The sequence below is a fragment of the Anas platyrhynchos genome, chromosome 16 (assembly GCF_047663525.1).
Source record: "Anas platyrhynchos isolate ZD024472 breed Pekin duck chromosome 16, IASCAAS_PekinDuck_T2T, whole genome shotgun sequence".
NCBI lineage: Eukaryota > Metazoa > Chordata > Aves > Anseriformes > Anatidae > Anas > Anas platyrhynchos.
In genome coordinates this window covers 3,841,588-3,861,516 of record NC_092602.1, presented here as the reverse complement: position 1 = coordinate 3,861,516, position 19,929 = coordinate 3,841,588, and the positions used below count along the sequence as shown (strand labels likewise).

The 19,929-nt window shown below is 59.6% G+C and overlaps 1 protein-coding gene and 1 long non-coding RNA gene across 26 annotated transcripts in view; one reads left to right on the top strand and one right to left on the bottom strand.

Moving 5' to 3' along the window:
- NCOR2 (nuclear receptor corepressor 2) overlaps window positions 1–19,929 on the top strand; it is a 221,886-nt gene that overhangs the window by 151,689 nt on the left and 50,268 nt on the right. For 22 of the 25 annotated variants that reach the window (XM_027469767.3, XM_072024399.1, XM_072024413.1 and 19 more), the window contains 3 exons: window positions 8,340–8,464; window positions 9,351–9,523; window positions 13,423–13,485. In XM_027469767.3, coding sequence (XP_027325568.3) covers window positions 8,340–8,464; window positions 9,351–9,523; window positions 13,423–13,485 — 361 coding nt within the window. Of the gene's footprint in view, window positions 1–3,788; window positions 3,939–8,339; window positions 8,465–9,350; window positions 9,524–13,422; window positions 13,486–19,929 lie in introns of those variants that run through there. The other 3 variants (XM_072024410.1, XM_072024411.1, XM_072024397.1) reach the window with 3 other exon arrangements.
- On the bottom strand, window positions 12,526–19,201 carry LOC139998812 (uncharacterized). The gene is made up of 3 exons (XR_011803784.1): window positions 18,196–19,201; window positions 16,044–16,670; window positions 12,526–15,421 (listed from the first exon to the last, which is right to left on the bottom strand). It is a non-coding gene; the product is annotated as an uncharacterized lncRNA (long non-coding RNA).

Genomic DNA, 19,929 nt, shown 5'->3' with positions numbered 1-19,929 from the left:
GGAGCTCGTGTGTGCTGCCAGGTGCAGGTGCTCACACTTTAAAACCACATCTCCTCGTAGCCAAAATAAACCCAAACGAGACCACCTAACCTCCAGAAACCTCAGATGTGCTCCAAAATCTCGTGCTCCAAAATCTCGTGCTCCAAAACTCAGCCCTGTAGAGAAGGCAAGGGTCATGCTGGAGGACACTTGGAAGTGGTGGAGCCCTGAAAGAAGCCGGTTTTGGTTAAGGAAAGTGGCTGTTTCTGGGAGAACAGCCTGTCCCTCGTGCTCTTCCTGCAGCTCAGCGTGTTGGAGTGCAAGCAAGGGCTCGGGGCTTTTTCTGGGGTCTGATGCCCATCGCATGCTTCGTCTGAGCAGGGGACGTGCACAGGAGGTAGGCACGGTGTGAGGTGTGGCCGTGTTCAGGCTGATGCTGTTCTGGCCATGGCAGAAGGGCAGCGGTGAAGATTTCTTCCCATCTGGGCTCCTGATGCTCCAGAATCCCATCCCTGGTCACTCCCCATAAGGTGTCGTGTCCCCGGTACGAGGCAGTCGCAGCCTTCCCGCAGCCCTGCCGCCCCTCCAGACAGCGCAGGCGGGCAGACACAATGGAAACTCACATTCCTGGAATCCCAGCTGCATTTTGGGGGTGATTACACCAGAACTCCGTGGCCATATTTGGGAAAAGAACCCAAGGACATGGTGCTGCGGGAGGATCCCTGCTTGGGTCCCGGACCCCGCGGCAGCCTCGCAGGCTGTGCCGGGACGCGGGGATGCGGCCACTCCATCCTGGTGGCACCGGCACGGGCTGCCCAAGCACCAGCTGCTGATGGACCACGCAGCCACGATGCCTGGGCTCTTCCATGCAGCTTAATTACATCTCGGAGATAATAAAACAGCTGCGTAGGAGCCACGTGAAGCCCCACGCCGGCTCACCCCGCGCTCGGACTGGTGTTTCTGCGGCTGCAGGTCCATGCAGCCCCTGGGCGAGTGCCCCACGGCGCCTGCGCTCACGTGAGTAGTGCTGGGTGCTGCAGGGGGCCGGGAGCTGCCTGGGGAACGCAGCGTCCTCCTCTTGGGTCCCAGACAGGGAACGGATCTGGGGAGAAGTTGTTTTATTTACAGTCGGGATCCAGTTTTGACTGGGAACCATGCGTGGCTTGGAGCCGAAGGGAAACAGGGAGGCAGGTCACGGCGTGGCTGCGGTGCTTTCTGAAACGGGCACAGCTGAAAATCCCAGAGGGCTTTCTTCGCCCCTGTGCGTGTGCGTGGGGCCCAGCAGCTTCTTCCCCAGCCCCTGCCCCTGTTTGCACCGTGCTGGGGGGGGTCCCTGCGGAGCCGGAAAGCAGCCGGCGGAGAGCTGGAGCCTGGCAGCAGGGCAGAGTGTGGCAAAGCAAACCGCAGAGAAGAGAAAACACGTGTTCCCTGCCTGGGACGGAGCGGGGCTCGTCTTCACCACTTCCAAATGTTGTGCTCTCTTCCCCCTCGGGTCATTTTCCCTTCGTAAGCAGTCAAATCACTTTTCAAAAAACTCAGCAGTGACCCAGAAAAGAAACATTTCCTCTTATGGAAAAGCCCTCGGTGATTTAAGGAGGGATCGCTCGAGCAGGGTCCTGTAAAATCGCTTCCATGCTGGAGCAGGATCCCGGTGCGGTAGGAAGGTTGGGAGGCATGTGCCTGAGAGGCTCCCAGCGTGGAGAGCCCACACCCAGGTGCACGGCCCCAACCCTACTGGTCCCAGTCCTACATCTGTGCTGTGCCCAGCGCTGTCTGGTGCTGAGCAGTGGTTGCATGGAGCAGAGAAGCAGCACGGCACCGGGGCTGCCCCATGCTCCCTGCTGGGAGCCTTCCAAACCGAGCGAGCCCCGCGCTCGCTATCATCTTCCTTATCAAATCCCAGCTTGGCCCTCCGTTCTCTGACTTGCTTCCGCAGCCAACAGCATCAAGCCCGAGCCCGGGCTGTGAGCGATCAAAGCGGAGTAGCCAGCAGACCTCCTTCCTCCCCTCCGTGTTTTGGCAGCGGCTTGTTTTGATTTGTGGTTTCTCCCATGAGCGGAGGGTGCTGCGCGCGGTCGTGAGAAGCCAGGCTCCGCGGCTGTGGGTGGCAGCGAGGACTGAGGCATTCCAGACTGTCAGATCAGAGGCTTTGGGCCTTGGGAGTCGCTTACGTGATGCATAGATATATATATATATTTATTTATATATTTATAAGCCCTCCCGCCTGCGCGCTCTATCCAGCCTGGCTGCGAGCTCCCTGCAGGGAGGGCGACGGGAGGTGCTGTTTGTAGCGGCTGTGTGGGATCAAACCTCAGTGGCAGACGGGCTCGAGCCTCTGCTGCGGGGCTGGCAGAGATGGAAGGATGCTCGGGGGGGGCTCAGGAGCCTGGGCAGCTGCCTGGTGGTGGCTGGTGCTGCGGGTGCTCGGGGTGGTGGCCGTGCTTCAGCAGGGCGCTAAGGGGGTGCTCAGGGTATGGGGAGAGCGTGAAAGCAAGTGGAAGGATGCACAGGGAGGGGGAGAGCAGTAAAGCAAACCCCAAGCATTCCTGGGCCAGCAAAACATGGGCCTTTTGCCTTGCCTTATCTCGAGCTGGTTTTAATTTGTGACTCCCTGATTGCGTGCGGTGACCTCGGCCTGAGCGTGCTGCGCAGCCGAGCGCACCAGGAGAGCGCCGTAAATGCCGTGAGTCTGAGGTCACCCACGGGAGAAGGGAGGCACCAGCACCCGTACGTGGGAGGAGGCACGGCCGAGGGGTCTGAGGTCTGCAGGAGGGAAGGGGGCTTGGCCTCAGGTGGCTGGCAGGGCACGGCTCTACCCAAATTCCCTGTCACGGCAGGTTTGGCTGCAGTGTGGGTGGGGAGAGTGTTGGCACACGTCTCCAGGCTGCTGTAGGAGGCTCAGAGCGACCTGGTGGCAATGGCAGGAAAGTCACCTTTGAGTAAAAGTCTCAGAGCTCGTCGCTGCGATGCCTGGGATGAGTTGGAGAGGTAAGGAACCAACTTGGCCCACGGGGCAGTCCTGGCACGCACGGCTCTGTGCAGCTGGCATTAGGGATGGCGATTTGCTTCCTGGTGCTGTGAGGAGCAGGCAGGAGGAGGTGGCTTTGGGCACGGGGCTGGAGGTGACGTGACCCACCTGCCAAATGGCATCCCTGAAAACCTGGGGGGAGAGAGAGGAGGCAGCACCTCCAGCCAGCTCTCAGGACTCACGGAGCTGTCAGCCAGCCAGTCCCCCACCTGCACATCCACCAGCACACGGCGTGGCCAGACAGGAGGAGCTGGCCAGGAGTGAGCTCATCCATCCCTGGATGGCCATCCCTGTCCCCCTCCCTGCGAGCATGAGTGCTGGGGATGCAGCTGAGCCTTGGTTTGCTCTGCTGGAGCTACAAAGCATGGGGTGAGAAGCACCCCAAGCATCCCTGTGGCTTTGGAGGAGAGCGGGTCCCTCAGGTGCAAGGTGTGCGGGGCCAGCAGCGAGCTCCGGGATGCTCCATGGGCAGCGAGGTGCCTGCGCCTGGCTCTGGCACTGTCCCTGTCCCCCTGCCACAGCCCCGTGTGTCTCTCATGGAGGGGACGGGGAAGGCAGGAGCAGTGGTTCTCCAGAGGCTTGGAAGTTTGGAAAATAAATAGCCCTGCGCTGTAGGTTCGGCTTGGCATCCTCGCAGATTAATCACGCTGGCTGCAGCCAGCACTGAGAGCCCCGGTGACGAGAGCTGTGGTTTATAGATGATGATTCATCGACTCGACTTAGAGCGACCACGTTATTCCAGCAGATTGCAAAATCATAAGAGGAATGTTGTGGTTAGTTTACGGCTTAACTATGCAAATCGTCAGGAAGCCTTCAGAGCTGGAGAACGTAAGGCGCAGCGAGCCCGGATGGCTGGGCGCTGAGCTGGGGCCGGGAGCCGGCGATGGGGCTGTCGGGGACCGGCCGCTCACGGGAGCCTGGGGCCAAAGAGGTGAGCGCCGGGGGGAACGAGGGGCTTGGGAGGGGTGCTGAGCGTGTGGTGGGGTGCTCGGGGAGCCGGGGGGGGGGGCGTGTTGTGGGTCGGGAAGGCGTTTCTGGCCGGTTTCTGGCTGGATTCCCCCCTCTCTGTCCCAGGGCGTCTCCGGCGGAGCTGGGGAGGGCGAAGGTGGGGAGCTGCTTCCCACCTCCTGCTGCCCTCCTGTCCTGCCAGAAGCAGGCAGTGCCTGAGCGGAGGAAGTAAACAGAGTGGGAGGAGCTGCACCTCTTCCTCGCCGTGGCTTTTTCCCTGCCAGACCCAGGGCCTGTAGCCGGGGAGGGGGACACGGGGTGGAGGGGGGGTGCGGCAAGCGCGGCCAGGGTGCGCGGCGAGTTGGGCGCTTCTCGGTGGGGCCAACGTTTTGGTGGCCGGGACCTACCTGCAAGCCGGTGTTCCCAGAAAACGTGCTCGGGCATGACGTGCCAGTCCGACGGGGGTGGCTGGCTAGGGCGAGCGGATTTCCGCGAGCCAGCCACGCATCGCTCCATGGCCTTGGGTGGGTGGGTGCGAGCGTGCCTGCCTGCCCGCGGCCCCGGCCAGGGGGCGGCTGGAGGCACACACGCTGCTCCCGGTGGGGCTGGCAGCGCTCTGCTCCTCTCCAGCTGCTCCGGGGCCGCTGGGGAATTGGGGTAGAGGTGAGCAGATGTTTGTAATTAGGGAGCAGCTCGTGCCGGAGCACGGCGTTCGCTCCGGGAGGGAGGCAGCACGGCTCCGCGGGCTCGCACCCTGGGGCTCGGAGCAGGATCAGCCTCTCGCTCACGCGTCCCGCATGCGATTTGTCCCGGGGCCTTTTTAAATAAACAGGATGTGTTGGCAGCAAAAACAAACAGCAGCGATGCTGGGGAGGAAGGGCGGTCCGGCAGCATAGAGAACACTTGACCTGGAAGGGAGGGACGGGAGGGGACGGCCCTGCTCTGCCACAGGCTTCTTCCCAGGCCTCGGGCACATCCCTCAGCCTTCTGCAGGAGGCAGGGAGCGGGGACCTGCTCTTCCTCCTGCACTTGGGGGGACAGGGCTGTCGCTGGAGGGAGGCTGGAGCTTGCCAGAGTGGAGCAGTTTCAGTCCTGGCCCTCTTTTTTTTCCCGATAAGAGCCAGCCCACCTGCCGGTCCACCTCTAACTGGGGCAGTGTGAATCAGAAGGAAACATCATCTGGTAATTGGGGAAGCATTTCCTGGCCCGTCACGCTTCGGGATGGCGTCCCGTCCCTTGAATCATGCAGAGCTGGTCCGTGTCCAGAGCTAAGAATAGCCTCCCCGTGCGCCGCGGGGGCAGCCCGGTGCCGGGCAGGGTTGGGGACCGGCCGGCGGGGGGCTGGGGGCTGGCTCCTGGCTGTGGTTTCCCCTGTGCCCAGCAGCTCCCGGTGCTGTGCCGGGCTCCGACACCGTGCGGTGGGAGGTTGGAGGTAAAGGACGTAGCGTGGGTGGGCCTGGGCTGCCATCGGCCCCACAAATGTCAGCAAGGAAGGAGAAAATGCAGCTCCTGGTGGAGCAGTTTTCCCCAGCAGGGCCTGGGGGTGACAGCGCCGCCTGCTCTGTGCCTTTGGGACACGCAGGAGAGCGCAGGCACGCGGGGCATTGCGCCCACGCAGCATTTCTGCCCTGTGAGATGTCACTCCTGGCATCGGGCACCGTGCCCCGGCCGGCCCAGGGCAATCACTAGAGGGCATCCGTGGATTAAAATGCTCCTCTGCGGTGGTAGGAGCGCTGGTTTGGTGTCCCACCACCTTCGATTTGAAACCTCCCTTGGGATGAAGCCAGGAAATGGGGAAACACGGCGGGACTGGCAGCCCCACACACCGCACATCCATCCCCTGCAGCCGGGCCGGGGGGCTCTGCAGCTCCTGGGTGGGATGGAGCTCGGCCGGTGCCATCCTGAGAGGTGTTTGCGTCGGGGCATGAGCCCCCAGGGCTGCTCGTGCCTCTCCCTGCCTCTCGCAGCCCTGTGCCTGCAGGTTGGTGCGGGGAGCTCATTAGCATCGCCGCGATCCCAGCCCGTTACTATGGGGAAGAGCTGCGATCGCTGCTCGGGGTTACAGCCCGCTGCCTCCAGCGAGTGCTGAGAAGAGATGAAATGATAACGGAGCTTCCCCCAGGAGCTCCCGTGAGCCTGCTGCCGGGGCAGGGGCTCCTGCAGCAGCAGGGGCTGGTTTAAGGCCGGAGGAATAGGGCCGGCTGCTGGTGGATGGTGTTTGTAGGGCGCAGGGTTGTGGACGGGCACCCGCCCCTCTGAGCGTGATGCTCTTGTTCCTGCTTCTGGGTGGGGAAACCTCTCCGGCAGTGCCCCGTTTCCTCGCTGTCTTGTCCTTGGTTCGTGTCCCTGGGGACTTTTTTCAGGCTAGGTGTTTTTGGGGGGGCTTAGGACAGGCGAACTGTCCCACGAGTGTGTGTGTAGGGGCAGCTCGGTGCTGAGGGCTATTCCTCACCCCATGGAGCTGGTGTCTCAGGGCTGCACGGTTCCACTCCTCCCCCAGGAGAAAACATTTGTGGAGGAGCCTGAGAAGCACCGGCAGCAGTAGAACCGATCGGGGCACTCGGTGAAGGGAAGGAGCATGGGTGGTGACAGCACAGCCTGCCCCAAAGCCCCGTGCTCTCCCCACACAGCCCAACCCTGGGCCACTGGGGCAAGTCCCCGCCGTCCCCTCGTGGCCCTGTGTCTGGGCTGAACCCGTGCAGGGTTCACCGCCGACCCGCGGCGTGACTCAGAGGAGTCAGGGAGTTCAGGGCAGCGCATGTGACGGGCGCCCCTTGCTCCCCTGCAGCCCGTGTGGGCTCGCCAGCCTCCGAGTCACAGCGAGGCTTCTGCCGACTGCCCCCGTGCTTCTCTGCAGGTTTTTGGGGCGGCACCCGGCACGTCAGATCTGGTGCTGCTCTCGGCCAGTTGCTGGGTTCAATCCTTTAAGCCACGCACTTTGAAAACCTCCTGCCTTGGGGAAATCCGTGCCCTGCTCAGGGAATTCGGTGTCCCCAGGCTCCCAGTTGCATCCCTGAGCTCCGTGTTTGCAGGTGCTGCCCTCACAGCCCCCCCAGCACGCCGGCCGATGCTGACACTGATCCTACAAAGCACCGAGCGGGGTTTAGCTGCTCTGCACACCTCAGCAGCCAGCCCGGTCCCAAAGCATTAGAGATTTATGGGCGCTGGAAGATCCTCAGCATCCAAGTGTTCATCCCGGCCCTCCCGGTGCCTTGCACCCCGTGGAGTCGCCCCCATGGCACAGTGGGGTGCGGGTGGGTGCAGCTCGGGCACTGCTGGCAGGGAGGTGCCGCAGGGGCTGGGAGGAGCTGAAAGCCCCCCGGGGTTTCAGCTGATGGCAGCGTGGCGTGCCTGCTTTAAGGGCTTGCGTTGAGCTGGGGCCTGGAAGAATAAGAATCCTGCTTGTTGAAATGCTCTGAAGCCCTTTTTTGACGGCTCCGGGCTTCTAATTTTAGCAGCAGCCCTTTGGGGCTGAGGGTTGAGCTCACGCTGAGCGCGGCTGCTGCGGGGGAAGCCGCTGCCGGAGGCAGCCACGAGCTCGAGCATCGCGGAGCCGGGGACAGGCTCCCGGGACAGGGCACACCTCATCAGCACGGCACTTTCCAGATGCCTGCGTGGCTACCTGGGATCAGGCTTGTGCTGATAAATCCCCTCTAAAAGCCAATTTCCCCCCTCTGACGTTGCCGAGCCCTTTCTCGGGGCTGGGGGGAGCGCTGCTGCTGGGGAAGGGGCTGGGTGAGCCGGGTGGATTTACTGCAGCAAGCAGCCCTGCATTAGCCAGGAGCAGGAGGGTTTTAATAAATCATTTCCGTCTCTAATTTTTACTCCTCTATGAAATTCCTCTCGTTTGCTGGTCGCCAGAGGGAAGGGAGGTCAGGGGAACCAGGCCTCCCCAGCATCCTCCTTCCTGCAGCTGTTGAAACAAAACCCAGAAATATTCTAATAGGCACGGCCTTCCCTCCCCCCGGTAACACGCCGTGGTCGGTACCAGTGCCGGTGGTGGCATCTGGCTGCTGGTGCACACATAAAACTGCAAAAAAGGGCTCAGCATCCGTGTCCCTGAGCCTTGGGGTGTCTCCAGTGCGGGTGGTGACCCACACAGCTAGCAGGGAGCACAGCAGGGCTGTCCCGCTGCCCTTAGTGGGACCCAGAGCGCGGCTACCGTGGTTGATCCCAAACCCCCTTGATCTCCCCGTGATGCTCTCGGCCCCTGGCTGCACCCTGTCCCGCAGACGGGCACCCCGTGGTGGTGCAGCGCTTTTTTTCCTCTTGGCCGCTGGCCCCCCGGCATTGTTTGGCCGTGTTTGTTTAGGTTGGCCCAGGTGCTGAGCTTTATCTGCCCCGCCGCTGAGGTTTGTTTTCTTTTACGTCCCTTGTTTTGCAGCAGCAGCAGCAAATGCCCCGGAGCAGCCAAGAAGAGAAAGATGAAAAAGAGAAAGAAAAGGAGAAGGAGGGAGAGAAAGAGGAAGACAAACAGGAAACAGAAAATGACAAAGAAGAACTGACAAAGTAAGCGCAGCCCTCCCCTCCTGGCTCCCCTCCGCCTGCAGCGAGGGCCGTGCAGCACCCCGGGGTGGACACGGGGTGGGACGCGGCACGGGGCTGGGCTGCGTGTGCCCATCTCCTCCTGCCGGGAGGGAAGGGGGAGAGCCTGCTTTCCTCTTTGTTCCTCCCCCCTGCTGCTCCCAAACTTGGAAAACAGCTCTCTGATGTGCTTTTTATTTTTAAACCCGATCAACCCGCAAAGCTGCTCTGATCCTCGGGCTTATTTTGCTCTGGCGAGAACCTCCCCGAGTCGGAGGAGCTCTCGGAGCCCAGCCGAGCGTGGCGCTTCACCTTTAGTGTTATTGATGTCAACATGAGAGCTTCCAGATCAAGGGATTCGACCAGTTTTATAACCGCGCCTGCCTCCCTGCCTGACACAATCATAACTAACAGGGGAGCATCAGAGCCGCGGCGGGGAAAGGTTGGCACGCGGGCTGCTAGCTATCTGTAATGGGATTAATACTTGCTTTAAAAGAACATCTGGCTTCATTATATCTAGGCTGCTAAGACATTTACCAGCAGGTCCTTTTCAGGAAGATAAATGAGGAGGAGGCAGTGATGAATTTGAATGGCCTGGTATTAAACCTGTCTCTGTCAGGTCTCTGCGTGCACTTGGTGGTGGAGCTGCAGCCATCTGCGGAGTGCAAACCCCGCCGCAAATAACCCCGACGCCAAATTAGCCAGGGAGGGGGGCTGTGCGTGCAAAAAAAATAATAATAAAATAAAAATAAAGCAGAATTTCCCCTCCAAAAGACCACAGCAAAAATTCCAAACCCATGCAGGGAAATGCTTGACCCTCAAATCCTCCTGATCCGATGGTGATTTCCTCACTCCTTGTTTTGTTCTGCAGGGACAAGAACGACGACACGTCCGGGGAAGACAACGACGAGAAGGAAACCGTCACCTCCAAGGGCCGCAAAACTGCCAACAGCCAGGGCAGGCGCAAGGGGCGCATCACCCGCTCCATGGCCAACGAGGCCAACAACGAGGAGGCGGCCGCCCCGCAGCAGAGCGCAGAGCTGGGTGCGTAGCCGCCGGCACCGGGAGCGGGGAGGGGGCACCGTGGCGCGGCTCTCGGGGTGCCTGCCCTGCTCTGCTCCCCGTCCCCAGCCCCCAAGGGAGGGTTTTCCTCATGCACCCCCTTTCCAGGGGCAGCAGGAAGGTTTCTCTTGCCCAGTTGTTATCCTGCTCGCCCAGGTGAACCGGAGGCGTTCACAAGGGCTGTCCCGGCTGAGTATTTGTGTGTGTGTTAGGACCCTGGAGGGAGGGAAAGTATTGCAAAAGAGGAAAAGGGAAGGCGTTGTTTTTAGCAGTGCATTTGCTGGGCTCGTGCAGGGCTCATGCTCCTCCTGCACTGGAGGTGTGCTTCCCTCTGCCAGAGGCTCAGGCTTTCAGTGCCCTCAGCTGCTGGGGCTGCTCAGCACCGAGCCTGTCCTGCCCTGCTGTGTGCTGGGGCTTTTCCTGGCTCCCCGCAGTCCTCCTGCCCCTCTCAGCTGCCCAATTTACCTGGACCCAGCTCTGCTGCAGCCTGTGGGGTCTGTAACCCCATGGCCTTGGGAATCGGGCTCTTCCTTCCTCATCCGTGCCGCTACCCCGGCTGCTGTGAAGGATGTGGTGAGGTGGCAAAGGTTCATTGCTCAGAAACCTCCCCAGTGCCTGCATTCCTGCCACGCACCCCGGGTGCCACTTGTTTGGCACTCATTGCCCGTGCTCATCCCCAGTTCCCCCGCTCATCTGCCCCATCCGTGAGCCAAACGAGGAGTTTGGGCCATTCCTGCCCATGGGGCATGGCCGGGCTGTGCGCAGGGTTTCAGGGGTGCTGAGCACAGCAGCAAGGGGCTCAAGGCGAGATGGATGAGGCAGAGCATGCTGCCCGTAACGTGGCACCGCCGCCGGCTCGCAGGGACCGCGGCCAGCGCTTGGCCGAGAGCAGCAGTCGGGGAGAGCTGTCTGGGGGCAGACAGGAATTCACAACATCATCCCCAGACACACCTCGTGTGCATCTGCCTCTGGCATTTGCAGCTCCGGTAGTGGTTACCCTTGGAAACTGCTCGTGTATTGACTTGGAGAAGCAAATACATCAAGGAATTTGGCTGATTTTCCGATGTTTTGTACTCTATCAAGTACAAAATTATTGCTGCGCTACCTAAGGCGAGGCAAAAATAAAAGCAGGGTGACTCCTCTCGGTTTCCTTTCTTTGCAGTTTCTTGCTTGTTCTGTTCCATGTGCTATAAATCACTCGGAGGTGTTTCGCCTCCCCGTTCCTCTGCTGACAACTGGCTGAAGCCTTGATTGCGAGCGCTGTTTTCATCCAGGCGATATAAATAGTTCCCGGCACAACGGAGCCCTGATCTCTGTCTCCAACTTGTTAAGCAATGCTGCAAAGAAGGAGCAGATAATGCCAGGGACTTGGATGGGATTTTTTTATCCCAGCATCTCCGAGCCCTTGATAAACTTCACGGCAGGCAGGCAGAAACGACTTCAGACCGTGTTAAATTGGGAAAAGGAAGCGGATTGATTCCAGTGGCATATCTGAGCGATTGGTTACACTTTATGTCTCTCCACTAGTGCTTTAATTTAGGTTGGCTAAGAAAGTTATTGCATTTTAAATACCAATTGAACATTGAAAAACAACACAAAACCATATTGTGGTTTAACTGCAGCGTGCTGGAGCTCCCAGTAGGCATCTGTTACATAACTGCACAACCTCAGTAAATATCATTAATCAAACCAAACGGGCCATTGCTTTGACGGTTCTTCACCATACAATAACAGTCATCTCGAAGCTGAGTTAGGGGCCTTGTGAAGTGTGTTCGGGACACTCGATTTGAAATAAAGGAGAGCCACAGCCCCAAATCTGCCCAAGGCAGGGGGAAGCAGCAAGGGGACACCTGTAGCTGTGCTCAGCCGGCTGGGTAGGAGATTCTTCTGGCTCTGGTGTGCCCCGGGCATTGCAGCCCAGCTCATCCTCCTGCAGGGTCCCAGCTTTTATAAAACCCCTTAGAAAATGCCTCCCTCTCCCCTCGCCCGTATCCTCTAGCCTAACCTATCAGCCTGCTCTCCATTCTAAAAGGCCACTGTCAAAACATCTCTCATCGCTGTTGAAATAACGCTGTGCCTGTTGTTTAGAGTAATAACCCGCTGGCAGCCTGAACCGGAAATCTGTTTCCTTACCGAGTTGTTTTTTGCCTCTGACTCACACCCTGGTTTGTTATTGTAGGGTTTGCTCGCCGGTGCCAGGCCGCCAGCAGGATTGGCGCGCAGCGAGCGCTTCGCACAGGACCTCGGTGTCCTTGCACCGAGCGGGGTGTGGGGACAGGGGCAGCAGGTGCTGGCACCCTCCTCTTCCTCTCTGCTGGGAGCAGCGCACCCATTTGACCCCAAACTGCTCCGGGCCCCAAATCAGCTGAGCCCCTGTCCCTTCTGGACGTGGCTCCGAGGTGTTGGAGAGCGCGGTGGCGGTGCCAGCTCTCCGAGGGAGCCCGCTGTTAGCAGGGCTGGCTCCCTCAACCGACGCAGGTGGCAGGCCAAAGTGACCGAGGTGACGCGGTTCCTCCGCTGCGGGTGACGGTCCCACCCCGTGTCTGCCACCTCCAAAGCACGCAGCCGATGTCGGCTCCGTCTTAGGTACCTGTTGTTGGCGGGCCAGAGAGCGTGGCAGCGATTCAGCAGGAAATATGCTGCCTCCCTCAAGCCATCTGGCTTCGCTTCCAGTCCCTAAGAAACCGAAGTGGAGGCTTTGCGTCACCCAGAAGCAGCCCAGGAGGGTGCTGCCACGGGGGTTATCATTGCTGTGCCTCCGGTGACCAGGGTGCAGGGCAGGGTGCCCACCGGGTGGCATCTGTTGGGTTAAAGGGTAGGGATTTTTGGCAGGACCCTTTGTGTTCCAGCCTGTCCTGAGATACCGGAGGGGCTGGGGGCGGCTTGGTGGGATTTGAGCAATGCCCAAGTTGGCAGTGTTAAGTTGCATTCGGTGTATTGAATTCGCACCAGCCAGGTGCACAAACAGCACAGTGCACTTCCAGCCTAGCAAACGACTGGTGGAGTTTATTGAAGCCCCAGGAGCGCAGGTTCTTTGGGTAGCTGGTGATAAATGCACTGGCTGCACAGCGCATGCAGATACCAGGAATGCGACCAGCAACCGACTACGTGATAGTTGGTAACTCGTGAAACAACTCAGTAGGGAGCGTTAGGTTTCTCGGTATAACCGAGAGATCGAATCTCACCCACGAGGCCTCTCTATGGGGGTAGAGAGGTTCAGCCCCGCGGCTGACCCCACAAGTCAGCGATGTCCTTCCAACTTGTCTGCGATGGTGTCTTCCCTGACACTGTCCTCTCCTGAGCCATTTTTATGCTGTTTTCTTACCTTTAGGTGGAGCTTGAGTGACTGTAGTCAGACGTGTCTTTGTTGCGATTGGTGTAACTTCTTCTTGCTTTTGGTTTGAAGGAGGAATTCAGAGCACATGCTCAGTGAGGGGTGGTCGCACCTCAGAGGCAGGTGGTGTTTGGGATGGAGGTGTTTTTTGGCATTATAACGAGGTTATAATGAGTGAAGTTCACCCAGAGGACGTGATTCGGTTATCAGTTAGACTCAGGCTGCCCATGCAGCCTGTCGGATCCATAGTGCCATCGGGTTCCCCATCCCTGCCAGCACAGAGCCTGTCTGCAGGGGCTCCGCTGCGCACCTGAGGCTGCGAGTGATGCTGCCGAGGGGACTGGCATGGAACAGATTCCTTGCCACATCTCACCCTGAAAGTTTCCTCAGTGCTGAACCTTCTCCTAAGATGTGGACATAGTTTTAGCCTCACTAAGTCACCTCTGCAATTACCCACTGCTTCCCTCCGCTGCGCCCCTCGGAGCTCGCCGGGCTCGCTCAGCCCCAGTCCCCACTGACCTCTCTCCTTTCCTTCCTCCCCCCCCAGCTTCGCTGGAGATGAACGAAAGCTCTCGCTGGACTGAAGAGGAAATGGAGACGGCTAAAAAAGGTAAGCCACTTGTTTTCTTTCTCGTGTTGGTGCTGCTGGAGCCAACCCAGCAGCTGGCGATGCGATAGAGGGTGCCTGACCGCAGGGTGGTGGGGCAGATCCTGCCCGTCTCGCTGCTGGTTTATCGCAGTACCCTCAGGGGGTGGTACGGGAGGAAACAAGAAGGGTGTCAGGTGTTGGTGTGCGGTGCTTGCCCAGTTTCTGCAGCCCCGGGACATCTGTGCCGGCGGTGCTGCGGCCACAGCCCACGTGCGTCCCCGCGAGAGCGGAGCCGGCCGTAGGAAATGGGGAAGACTTTTCATCTGCTGCTTCCTGCAGCTTGTGCTGCGTGTAGCACGAGGTTTCGCTCCGCGTCGCCCTCTGACGCCTCGTCCTATCTGTGCAATCGGTTTCAGATGTGCCGAGGGCGTCCGCCTGTGTTGGTAACTCTGGTGTTCAGCAATTTGTGGGTGGCAAACCCCGGCGCTCCGCGGCGCGGAGGCAGCTGCGGCTTCCCAGCCCTGCCCGGTGTGCAGTGGGGAGCTCGCGAGAGCTGCGGGCAGGAGCGGGGCTCTCGACATCCTGAGCTGATTCAGAGCCTCTGCTGAGACCGTTTTGAAAAAGTGCTGAGTGTGGCACAGCCCTGCTTGCCACTTCCCCCTCCCTCCGCGCAACTCCCGTGCCAGCCCTCTCACTGCTTTAATTTTTTCCAAAGTCACGTCCTGTCGATCCGCTGCCGGGTTCACATCCCCAGCCCGTGCATCCTGCTTGCGTGGCTGCTGATTCTCCTGGCCCGGTGAGGATTGTAAATGCGAAATTAAAATGGAAATGAGCGCCGTTCGGGGATGGCAAGCGCAGGCAGGCGCGTTAGTGGCTTCGGCTCGGTTTGGAAAATGCACCTGCTGCAAGGATGGTGATTGCACGTCCTGGAGCTGCGGCTTCCCAGGTGCCGGTGGGAGCTGTGGACTCGGATTACTTTGCCTGTGAATATCCCAAAACGTTTGGCTCGCTCGCCTTTGAGCTGTTCCAACCCTCTTTGCAGCCCGGTGCCAATCTCGCGCGTTGCTGAGCGTAGCTCTCTATAGATGCAAAACTTAATGGATAGACTTTAATCAAGCAGCCTGGCCCGGAGCCAGGCAGCGGGGTGAGCAGGTGCCGAGCAGGGGAGTGCTGTTGGAGGGATCTTTTCTGAGCGCTGCTTTGTTTTGGAGATCGCATCTGGTTGGGAAAAAAAAAAAAAAAAAACGCCTCTCGCTGTTTTGTGCTGGATGCTGGACGTGCGCTTAAGGAGTCCTAAAACCAGCCGCCAAAGCCTGCGTGGAAGATGAAGTGTGGGAGCACGTAGTGGTTCGGGCTCCTGCGTAAGCTGAGCCTGACCCCGTTATTCCAGCCCGGGGGCCAGGCTGGGGCAGGGGGATTTGCTGTTGCAAAGCCTGGTTGCTGGGCTGACGTTCCCCTGCCTGCTACAACCTGGGAAACTGAGATTTCAACGCCAGACTTCTGCAGAGAAGCCAAATTCCCCTTTGCCAGGAAGTAGCCGCGCTGCTGCTTCGAAGTGGCTCTGTTTGGCATTTCCAGGGACTGGCAGGCTGGGGGTTTCCGACTCGCAGCGCGACCAAACTCCGGAGGTAACTCAGGGGCTGCAGGAGGCTGCAGAGCCGCTGGGGGTTAGTGCCTCGGTGCGCCTGGAAGGAGAGGGACGGGGACCTCTGCTCTTGGCACTGGCAAGTGGGTAGATCAGTCTCACCATCAGCTTCTTTGTGCGTGGCATGAAACCCCCCTCCTCTGCTGTAGGGAAGGGTCGGGCAGGCACATCGTGAGGGCAACCAGCCCTGGGACAGTGAGACGCCAGAGCCCAGCGGCTGCACCGAGCAGGGCTCTGGGAACAGGAGCTGGAGAGCTCTGGAAGGGCAGAGCTGCACGGAGGGCTTCCAAGTAGGAGAAGGCAGGACCGGGTCTGCGGGGAGAGACAATAAAGGGGAGTACCGTGTTATTAAAGTTAACTAGGGGAACGAAAACCTAGCGAGAGGAAAGTTCTTGCTTAATGACACTTTTATGATGCAATAAACTTTGATTCACTGGTCTGTCAAAATGTGCTGAGATTGGTGTAATTACGGGGTAGCGAGCGTGTTTTTCTGATGCTGCCTCCTCGTCGCGCAGGGGCCGCGATTCCAAGTTGGAGGCAGGAGGTTTTCCTCACCCGGAGCTCTGCGGGGCCGGCCGGGCGCTGCTCCTCACAGGGCAGTGTTTAGGCAGCTTCGGCTTTTGGGGGGGACCTGCAGGGCTGGGAAGGGAGCCCGGCAAGCACCAGCAGCCAGTTGGGGTTGTTGCCCCCGGTCTGTGTGCCGGGTGCGAGCAGCGGGTACGTGCCCAAGCGGGGCTGCATCGCACAGCAGCTCGCAATAGCAGCGGAGCTGAACCCGATGAACCAGGAGCTTTCAGCACAACCTTCGTTACTCTTTAGTCTCGTATCTGTTCTCGCCCTGGTTCTGGGCTTCCCCCCCCCCGCCCCCTGGAGTCTAACAAGTGGTTTTGTACTCCGAAAAGAGGCCAAGTAAAAATGGTAATGTCTTGCTCACCTGAGTTCCTCCTACACCGTGCCGAGACTCTGCGCTCCTCGCTGTCGGGGCAGAGCCAAAATCGTGTTCCTTGCGCCTTTCCTCCATGTGGTCTGGCTGGGGAGAGCTGGGATGGAGGCACTGGGATGGAGGTGTCACAGGGATGGGCACGGGCAGCACGGTCCTGCCGAGCCCCACGGAGGGTCCCCGTGGGACATGGGGGCCCTCCTGTGCGAGCAGGGCTGGCAGAGGAGATGGCACGTGTTTGATTTCTTTCATAATAAATGTGTAACAGCAGAGAAAAAGGCTTTGGGTAGGGGCTGAGACTCTCCTAAGTTGTATCGGAGGCACTGATGAGCGGTGCTGGCACCGAGAGGACAGCGGGGCCGGCGGGCCAGCCGTGTGCGTGCTGCTCGTGTGAGCATTTTGATGTTCATTTCAGAGCGTAAAAAGCCCATGTCAAAGAGCTAAATAACCCATGAAAACTCCTAAATAGTTCATTTTGGGTGGATGCAAAATATTTCCTTGGATACAGGTTTTCTTTTGAGGGCTGATTTTCACTTCTGCCAAAAACCAACTTAGAAAGCGAGATGAATTTTGGACCAACCTGGGCCATTTTTTTTCCCCAGTTCCATCTTGTCCATGAAACTATAAAATAAAAAAAAATGAAAATAATAATTAAAAAAAACCTGCAGGATTTTTTTAAATGTTGGTTTCTTCAAATTACCACACGGCCAAACCCAGCGACACGCGTGCCCGTGGCAGCGACCGGCCGTCTCCTATCGCCTTCCGAGCCCAGCTGTGTTTCAGCACGCTATCGCGCTGCACAAGATTATTTTGGAGCCTGCACGGGTGTGTAAACACACACAAGCATGCGCTCTTCCAACCCTAATTTGGTTTTGCACTGTTATTTGAACGAACAGCTGGCTGAGCGGGGGGAGGTAGGTCTGTGTAGGTCTGCGCATTCTTCCTCCATCGCTTCTTCCTGGCAGGGCAGCCTTTGCTCTTAAAAGGAGTTGGCTGCAGCGCGGTGCGGAGCAGGCGATGCTGTCTTCTTGGGAAGCTGGGACTGAGCCCTGCCCCGCACATTCTTCATCTTCCTTGCGCTCACACGGGAGCTTTTCCCTCTCCAATATGAAATTTTAAATACTATTTTAATTAAAAAAAAAAAAATAGGTGATGGTAATAAACATAGGCTGGAGAACTGGGTTTGCAGCCTGTGCCCATCGCTGCGTGTTGTCCCTCGTGCTGGGACCAGGCCGTGGGGTGGGACGAGCCATGGGGTCCCACCATCCAGGGAAACCCCATAAGTGCTGCCGAGGAACCGCGTGCGTGCCTCAAAGTGCGTGTGGAGGCAGCGGGCAGAAATCATCAGGGCGATTTGGATGGTGCAGATGGGATGCGACGAGGGCAAAACCACATCCAAGGCGTGAATTGGCCACGCTGCCCTTTGGCCAAGGTGTTTGGCAGCATGTGTTGAACGTGGCCCCCCAGGATAACGCCCGTAACGTCGCTGCCGCGGTGCCCCCCCCGGCGCTGCGCTTTCTGCCACAGTTGGCTGAACATTTCTCAGGCATGTAGGAGAAAACTGCGAGGATTTGCTTAGTGAGTGTCAGCGAGTGAAACACAAAAGGCCTGTCAGGGGGAACTGCTGGGTAATTACTATAATTTACAGCCTACATTTTAATTTTGAGCATTATTTTTTCAACAATAAGGGAGCAGGAATAATATCCGAGCCAGGTGAAGGAAGAGCACTTGGGCCCGAGGGGAGCGGCGGCTCCGCGTGCGCTCGGCCGCGGGTCGGAGCCTCCGGCATCCCCGGCAGGACGGGGGAACCGCGGGGAGCAGGGCGAGCGCCCGTCCCTGCCAGCGGGCTGCAAGGAAGGGGACGCAGCACGGAGAGAGGAGAGGCGAGGTGCCTGACGGTAGGAAGACGAGTCGGGGAGCTTCAAGCACGGAGGAGTGGAGCGTGGCAGGAGGCTGACGCTGGTGCTGCGCACCCGAGGACGGGCGAGCGTCGCCCTGCCTGCCCCATGTCCCCTCCCGTGGGGACGTGGGCTGGCCGCCTCCGCGCTGTCCCCGCTGCTTGGCTTGGTTTGGCGCGGCATCAGGAGCCCGGTGCTCGCCCGGCTCTGCCACCCACCGCCTGCGCGGCCCCGGAGCGGTTACTCACCTTCTTTGTGTCTCGGTTCTCCCACGCGCGCCCGCACGCTGCGAAGCGCTCTGAGATCAGCGGGGGAAAGCATCGCTGCGACGCGCTAATTTGGCTGGCAGCAGAGCGCTGGTTGCCAGCGACGCCGACCACGCTTTCAGGATGCCATGGTTTGCGTGGTGCTGGTCTTTCTCCAGGGCTGGGTTACAGTTTTGGCTGTGCCAGGAGGGTCCCCATCCCCTGCTCCCCGAGCGGGGGAGTTGGGTGCGAGGGGTGCTGGAGGATTGCTCCTAGGCACCGTCAGGCGTAGGGGAATGAGGTCACTTATTTTTTCCCTTGTAACCCCATCCTGTTAATCCGCACGAGCTCCCATTAAGGGACCCTTTTACGGGCTCCCTCCACCCTCTCCCAGAGCTGGGTGGAGCAGGGCGGCCGTGCCGGGGAGCCTTGGAAAGGATCACATAAAAACCCACAGCTGCGGAGAGCCAAGGGGCCGTGAGCGGCCGGCTCCCACCCACCCCGGTGCCCCCTCATCTGCCCCTCCGAGCACGCGTTGAGGTGCTCCCAGCTCTCCGGGCTCCTCTTATTTCCTTCTCTGCGATGCTCCAGCCCCCGTTTGCTCGCGCCAAGGCAGAGGCCGTGGTGGCACCGCTGCCCACACAGCCCCTGCGTTGGCTCGGCTCGGCTGCGCCGTCCCGCGTCCTCTCCCAAACCTCTCCAGCAGCGCGGGCTGCGGGGCCAAGCCACGCTGGGGGCACGTTGTCCCCGCTGGGCTCGCCGGCTGTGCACCTCCCCAAAGAAAAGCGCCTTTGATTCACTTCAGAGCGGAGGAAACTATTAGCCAAGCTTTGTTTTCCTGGATCCCTCCCCCTGCCGCTGACATTCAGATGAGAGCGAGGGAGACAGAAAGTGAGAGAGGGAGGGAGGGAGGGAGCCGGTGCCAAGCGGCCGCACCCCTTGTCAGCTTGGGTCAGTGCCACGTTCGTTATTAATGCTCTGTCTAGAGGTCACATTCAGATGCAATGAGCCCTGGGTCAGCCAGAGGAACAGATTAGAGCTCGCTTGCTGCTCCGCCACATACCGACGGCACCGGCTCCCCGTCCCTGGGCTGGCAGGAGCGGAGCTGCAGCGCGCCGTCGGCTGCTCCCTCCCCTGCGCCTTTCTGCTGCTTTTTTTTTTTTTTTTTTCCTTTTTTTTCTCTGGGTTTATTTATTTATTATTCTTTCTTGGCAACATCGGGCATCTCCTGAAACTGCACAGCCTCCCCTCCCCGTAGCCCCAAGCTGCTGAGCGAGGAGGTTAGGGGAGAAAATACCGGAGGCGCTTCCATCCACCTTAACAACCGCGGCTGCAGCCGGCTGGAAAAGCTCCACCGCGAGCAGGAGGAGCGGGAGGACCGAGCACCCGCGCCCCGCTGGAGGAGAGCTGGGGCCAGAGCATGTGTCCCCTCCAACTTCTGGCGCCGGGGTCAGGACTCTCCCGCCTGTGACCCGGTTTCCAGCCTCGGCGCCCGCTCGCCGCTCTCCGCCGCCCATGGCTCTGAAATCCTCTCGCCCCCAGGATTTAAGGAACCGGCTTTGCTTTCTTCTCTTTCTCCGGCTGCTGCGAGGGAGCGAAAGCAAAATGAGCGGGGCGGGCGTGAGCGGAGCACTCGCAGCGCTTCGCCGCGAGCTGGCGTGCCCGGGGGGGCTTTGAAGCGCGCCCCAACGCCCGCGTCCGTCCCAGCCCGCCCGCTGCATGCTCCGGGCACGCTCC